Consider the following 7,573-nt stretch of genomic DNA (forward strand, 5'->3'; position numbering starts at 1 on the left):
AGTAGAAATGGAGAAGCCTTATGATTCAATATGCACAAACTTCTAATTTACACCTAGTTTTACTGATATATAGAAACTCAATACTTTAAGACTTTACAAATCCATCACTACAGTTAATCTTGAAAGACACCCACAAGAGTGAAGAAGGAATATTACCCAGTCCTTTTAATTTTACTTCTACACAAAAGAAAACCCTGCTCAGGTATTACAAAAGTTTCTTGGTTAAGTTTTGCAAGTTAAGATCCTGTCTAATGTCTTTGTTGTCACTGCAATACAAACAAGAACACATCCTGTTCTACCTTATGTCATTTTTGGAAGCAGGAGAAAAATCTGCAGTAATAGAAAAAGTTGCCCTTCTCCTGGCACGCACTGATGACCCACGCTAGGAGTTTTAGTAACAGAGCTAAAAGGCAGAGACTTTGCAGAGCAGAAAGAGAGGATGGGAAGTTTGGGTAGATGTCTACTACCTCATATTTGCCAACAGGATTTCTGAAGACACAGACAGGGAAACAGAACACATGAGAATGGCCCGCTGTCTTTAACGATTTAACAAAATTACTAACTAATTAACAAAATAAAATACAATTGATCGGACAAATAGTTAAATGAACGTACCATAGTACTTAACATAGTTTATTAGAAAAGTGTTTGATTTCCATAGTTGAATAAACAACTCCTATTTTACTTTGATCTTAGCTGGAAATAGTAACTTTTCCAATGAAAATGCATCTTCTTATATAAATTTTCTTTTTAGGAAAGATAAAAATTTTTTGCATTATTTTAATACTGATCTCCCACACTGAGGCTTCAAATTAAACACATTCTGTATACCAAGAGAGCAAATCTAACATTTTGTTTCATTAAATTTTAATAGTATGTTGAGAGCAAAATGTAAGGAGTCAAAACTAAATACAAAGCTGCAAATAAAACATAGATTTGAACTATACCCTATATTCAAGAATAGTGTATTATAATTGTGAAAATAGTTTTCCCTAAACTTTAACTGTTGCTTACACTGAAAAAGCAAACAAGTAAAAGATATTTTTCTGTCACTTCAGTCTCAACAAATAACAATTTTTATGTTCCCCTTATTAGTTGGTAGAGAGGCACAAAAAAACCACCAAACATGTAAAGAAGTAGCAACTTTGCAAACCCATAGTTTAGCTTTTCATCCATATGTATCTACCCACTTAAAAACACGCATATTTCCGCAGAGATGACTTATAAAATCGCGTGTCCGGAGCCAACGGGAAAGCCTGTTGTTTCCCTGGACGGCTGGTGCTCGGGCTGTAGCTCCTCACGGGTAAAGGAGACGAGCGACGGGTCTACAACCGCGGAGCGTCGAGGGGTGGCTCTGCCTTGGCACGGCACAAACGCGAAGCTGCTACAGCCAGTGCTGCTCCCCCGCACAGCAGAGACCGTGACAGCCCAGGGCACACCCAGACACCGCCGTGCCCGCCAGAAACAGACCCCCGAGCACACAGTCGCGTCTGCGCATCCCTCGGCCCAGCGCCCCGCGGCGACCACCCACCCCATCCCGCCCCTCTCCCCGCCGTCTCTCCGTAGCGGAGCCCGAGCACGGCGGGGCAGTGGCCGCGGTGCCCTCGCCCTGCCGCGGGCTCCAGGTCCTCCTCTGCCGCACGGCCCTGCCCGGGCGCGGCGGGCGCAGGGGGCGGCGGACATGAGCCCCTCGCCGCCAGGCCCTGGCCCAGTCCCGGGGGGTGGCGTAAGAGCCGAGGCTGCTCCCGCAGGGGGGACCGCGGCTGCCCCGCGCCGCGCCCTGCCCGTTCCGCCCGCGGCGCGGCGGCACCGGCCCGCGGCGCAGACCTACCCAGAAGCTCTCCACGAAGTACGCCATCCCTCCTCCTTCGCCGCCCCGGCAACACCGGCGAGCCCGGCCCTGGCCGCCGCAGCCGCCGAAGGAAACGGGCGCCGCCGCCGCGCTCCGCCCTTCCCGTGACGGAGCCGCCGCTGCTCCGGCCCGCCCCAGCCCCGCGCCTGCGCCCCGCCGCTCCTGCGCAGGCGCGGCCGCTCCGGCAGTCAGAAATACGGGGCGCCATCTCGGGAGGGTGGCGATGTGAGGTGCCGGCCTGCAGCAACACGGACCCAGCTGTAGAGGGCAGGCTCGGAAACCTCCAGCAAACTCCCCCACACGTATGGAGTAAGCACTAGGGAACGGCTACACTGAGTGCCACGGTGCACGGAGGAGAGGAGACTCTCCTGTTTGAAGGTTCTTCACCCAGAGGGTGGTTGGGCACTGCAACAGGCTCCCCAGGGAAGTGGTCAGAGCACCAAGCCTGACAAGAGTTCAAGAAGCTTTTGAACAATGCTCTCAGGTACATGATGTGATTCTTGGGGATGTCCTTTTCAGGGATAAGAGTTGGACTTGGTGATTCTTGTGGGTCCCTTTCAACTCAGAGTGTTCTGTGATTCAGTGAAGTGGCTTCACAGCCAAGCCTTGTTCCAGCCAAGAAGGGTAAGGTCCTTCAAAGCAGGTGATGATGACCAGTCCTGCAGGGAATGTTACTGATAAAGCATAGTGTACCCTCCTAACTGCATCCTCCCATAGGATTTTACAATTCACAAGTCACATGGTCGTAGGAGAGATGCACCTTATCTAAAGCCTAAGTGTGAGAAACTCCAATTCATCTTCTTCAATGACAGTTCAGTCTCCAGACCCTTCATTGTTTCGGGATAGATTATTAGCCAGCAGGGGTGATGCCAACTGTTGGTCCAAAACATGGAGCCTCTTAAGTGCCACCTGTGGCCAGTCTGTACCTGGAGTGCTCCTTTTCAGTGTGTATATATACTCTTTATGGCAGAGTCAGCACAACTGGGCTCCTTCTGGGACCCCAAAGAGTTCCTGTTCTACCTTAACGAGGTGATTCATTGCCCAAAACAGCAGTTAGGTTTTCATTATTGACTAAAATTAGAGGACCAGGTCTAAGCAGCAATATGACGGGCTGCAGCTCATTGTCCAGTGCAAACCTGCTTTATCCCAACTTGATCTACAGTTATGTCAGCACAAAGTTTTATGCAAGATACAAAAAGTAAGACACTGATATTCTTTGCTGGGTGTTCAAGGGGCTCCCTTCCCCCTGACCTATTAGTTCTGGTTTGAAAAAACTCACCGGTCTTCAACTTAATACTGATGGTTTTTGTACTTTGTTTGGTAAGTTATTAGGTAAGGGATAGACATTGAAGTCATCCTTAAGAACCTGATGAATTCACCAACTTCTATCAAATTTATGCTAAGTAAAGACTTCCATGAAAGAAAATAGTTAGGAAAAATGTAGTTCAGAAGTTTAGGGAGCTATAAAATTTCATCTACTTTTACCAAAGATACTTTCATGGAAGATGAACAATATCATTCTGAACTGGTATTACAGTTATTAGTGAATGACTGTAGCTCTAGTCCATCACTTCCTGTAGTTCCAAGGTGAGTTTAGAAGTTCCTTTCTTTCTAGCAGTGTTCTCCGAAAGTTCCAGTATATGCAAAGCTTGCATATAAGATAAAAAAAAGAATAATCCAAATAATTGCCAAAAATAAATTGGATTATTACATTATTCAATGTAATTATGTAGTGTCAAAGAGCCAGTTGACATTTAGAGTTCTTAATAAGTTAAAAAAGAGTAAGAAACTGAGTCAGGTAAAATAAATACTCTAACACTGCACTTAATTTTTAAAGAGGATCTGAAGAAGCAGATGGAGGTGGAACCATTTTATATACCATATATATATTTCATTTACTAGATTGAGGATATGCCTTGAAACATGCACTTTCTTTCTTTATCGTCTTTGCTAAAAGAACTACTCAAATTTTTCTCCCAAACGATCTTAAGATTGCCTCAAGGCTAGGCTAGGCCGTTTTCTGAAATACATGCAAAAACTGAAATTGTGGTCTGATGAGAGAAAACTGGTGAGATTATGGCCTGCATTACACTTTTAGGTAGGATGGGTGTCTCTAATGTAATTTCTAAGTTTAAGATTAAAAAAAAATTGTGCACAGAGTTATAGCCATGTTATTACAGTAAGAGATCAACTGAATTTCTTTCAACTCGGTGCAATACCTAATTGAAGTTATTTCAAAGTTAGGAATGTGTTCTGTTGAAGATTTGCAGCAAGTTTTAATGACAGTTTTCAACATCCCTGAATTATGTATTCCATTAGGCTGCACCATCTGACTCACTGTATACTTAAATGCACACTTCTCTTGATTTAGACACCAAGCTTGACCGCATCCCATTCATTAATTCAATTACTTAAATTATGAACCCAACAGCATTGTTTCACAGTGAGTCATTTGGTGCTAATACTCCACCTTTTTTTACCCTTCTGCTCTGTTGCTACCAAAAGTATGTTTCATCAAATCAACCTTCAGTCAAATGGAAGGATCAGAAAGCACTACTAAACATGAATAGTTTAACATTTGTAGATTCCATTTTGACTTCTTGTCAGATTTCAGCCCTGCATGAAAAATTCTGGGAGATTTCTAATATACTCAGGAGGTGCATTACTATGGAAACACCATACTGAGTTTTTTAATCTAAATTCTGTGTAGGATGGGGAAATAACATGACCCTGGTGCTAATTAACATGACAGTTGGGGCTTCAGTCCCTGTAAGGGCCATTCACTTAAGAGTTGGACTCAATGACCCTTGTGGGCCCATTCCAACTCAGAATATTCTGTAAAACATCATAAATTATTATGCTGCTGTACTCTCAAGAATACATTCAATGGTTAGTTGAATTTACATTCTTGATGTATCAATATATTTAACATTGCATACATGCTTTAGGTACTTACCTGCAAGTATGTCAGTCAATGAACTTGGAGCAGCTTATTTGCAGTTAACAAGTAAAAATAACCTAAAAGAAAACAAAAACACAACAAAACCTGAAGTGTTTAAAACATTCAAATTCAAAGAAATATGAAGTGTTTAGAAGAGCAAGCTCTGACTGTACAACCATTTAGTACCAAAGTGCCCCACAATACCTAGTGCACAAGCAAGATGGTGTTCAGATCACAAAGATCTTCTCCACTCTGGTTATAATATACAACAGAAAAGGTAATTGTGGTAGAAGGATTTGAAGCCAAACTATTAAGATTATGTGGTAAGATTATGTGGAAAGTACTCCTGTACAGCTTAGTATAAGAACAGATGGTGCTTGTGTCCTTGTAAGGCAGCTTGTAAGTATTACTGTACTAACAAAAAGAAGTGCAAATTCTTGGGATTGAGTTTATGCAAGGTAGTAAATGAAATAACGAAAGAGAAAGGTATTGGTCTGGACAGATATTTTAGCTGTCTAGGTAAGCAGCAGCTATTGAAATATTGTGAAAGAGGTAAAATGATTTGGTTATACATGTCCTTAATTAGGACTGGACATTAAAAATCAGAATGTCAGTATGAACAGGATGGTAAGTGAATGGCTTGCATTTGAGCAAAAGTAATACTATGTGAAATTGACTCTTGCCTTTGGTTCTTCACATCCATAGACTGACATACTATCACATATTAATGGCAGCCAGCTTTAGCAACTGGAAGAAACGTGAACTTCAGTGTCCTTATCACCTCAATAAAACTCTTAAAGGCTAATTGCTTCTGAAGATGTGCAGACCTGTATTAGCAATTATTTAGAAGGCCTCCTGTCTCCACACACAGAGGACACTGAGGTTTGGGCTTTATTTTTTTGAGAAATAAAAGTAGCCAAGATGCCTATGCTTGTTAATTAGAAAAATGAAATTCTGAGTTGTTACATCAGGCGATTACTTGTGTTAAACACTGCCCTTTTACGGACTGAGAAACAATTCCTTGCATGAGTGAATTGCTTGCAACACAATGAGAGCTGTCGTCTGGGGTTCCGTCTAGCTTCCATCTGGTTTTGGCCCAATGTTGAATAGAGTTTTGGTGTGCAAGGCCTTTGATAAGGAGGATGGAGATAAGCAAAACTAAAATTAGCTACATATTCCTATGGCAGAGTACTGGAGAAAGTGATGCAACTATCTTGCTGCTTTATGTTATGGTATGTAAAGAATTTTAAAAAATGAATACTTGAATTCTTAGTTTGTCATGTGATTCATCTGATCTTCCAAAGCTAGAAGGAAAAGGTGCATATATATACATACGTGGTTCCAAAATGTTTATTTGAGCATGCACACTTCACAATGAAAAATGTATATGCAAACCAATGACCATCAATACATTAAGGAGAAAAAAACCCCCCAGCATGTAAAATGATTCAAACTTTTCTTTTGAGATAATGATTATATTAAAAGAAGACACTGAAAGATGCTTTGTGTCAAGATGTGGTTTTAGAAAGAAAAATACCACCTTAAAAGTTAGCTGTGAAACAGTTTTACACTTTTTTGGAGGGGGTTGTTGTCTTAAAGGAAAATCTCTTTTTTTTTATGGTATTCACAATGTTTTGAGTTTTGAAACTACAAAACCCTTCCGTTTCTATACTGAATCCTCTCAATAAGTCAACAAAAATGCAAAGCTGAAAGATAGCTTGAGAAAACTGTAAATTAAATATACCCTACCCAGTTAGGACATTCCCTGAGAGAATTTCAAGGTAAAAGGAGTGGTAAATTAACATTGATTCTCACTGAGTCCTTTACCACAGAGATAAAATTCTATTTCCTATTTGTATTAACCACTGAAAGTGCAAAGAGAAATAATGGAAAATTTTAAAAATTGGTACGTTATAGTAACACTGCAGCAGTTATGCATCCAAGTTAACCTGCATGCTGTAAACATGGGAAGATTTTAAGTTCTCCTGTATATTTAATACAGGAAATTTATGACCACCCACTTAGCCAAGGAGCAATAAGAAAAGGAAAAATGGGTAAAACTCTCAGTATAACAGTTCAACTTGTTTTATTTCCACTTTTTTATTATACACTTATTATTTATTATATATTTGCAGTTTTAAATTATACATTAAGATTTGGAAAAAATATTTATACCTGATGCTTCATATATATATATATATATATATATATATATAAGTATATATAAAGCTCAATTTTCATTTTATCAATTCAAATTGAAGCCTGGCAAACAAAGGACTGATGTCACAACAAACCCCTGAAAAACTGTGATTCAAAAATAATTCCTTATATGCCATCACTTACACACATTAGTGTATGTACAGCATAATTGCATCTGTTTTCCTTAAACTGAACTGATTATTGGAAGCAACCTAATTTTAAGTCTGTCACTGTGCAGATTAACATTTGGTTGTCTTTTGGGAAGTTTCAATAGTCTATACTGCTTATTTTGTGTGAAACAAGGGTAAATGCCTGTGAAAGATCATTCTTTTATGTAAGCAATATGTTTCATTCTGAGATAACAAAAGCTACCAACAAATACTCTGTATTTTACACATACAATGTTCCTACTGAAATGCTTTTTTATTCAAGTACAACTTTAAATTAGATGTTTACTTTTTATCTTTTTTTTAATAAATAACATGATATACAGTGCAAGTTTAATCCTTGGCACTGTTCCAATCTGACCACAAACTTTGCAGTAACATTCATTTCGTGTACTCAGGATGCTAGTACTTACT

At 40.2% G+C, this 7,573-nt stretch overlaps 1 protein-coding gene across 11 annotated transcripts in view; it reads right to left on the reverse strand.

The window, feature by feature from the left end:
* The window catches only part of FCHO2 (FCH domain only 2), an 80,858-nt gene extending 78,905 nt beyond the window's left edge, over positions 1-1,953 (reverse strand). For all 11 annotated transcript variants that reach the window (XR_003526203.1, XR_003526204.1, XR_003526202.1 and 8 more), the window contains exon 1: positions 1,832-1,953. Coding sequence is in view for 8 of the 11 variants with exons in the window: in XM_027634443.1 (XP_027490244.1) it covers positions 1,832-1,858 (27 nt within the window). In the remaining 3 variants the exon portion in view is untranslated. The remainder of the gene's footprint in view (positions 1-1,831) is intronic.
* Positions 1,954-7,573: the final 5,620 nt, after the last annotated feature.

This window comes from Corapipo altera, unplaced genomic scaffold (assembly GCF_003945725.1).
Source record: "Corapipo altera isolate COAL_440 unplaced genomic scaffold, ASM394572v1 61411, whole genome shotgun sequence".
Taxonomy (NCBI): Eukaryota; Metazoa; Chordata; class Aves; order Passeriformes; family Pipridae; genus Corapipo; species Corapipo altera.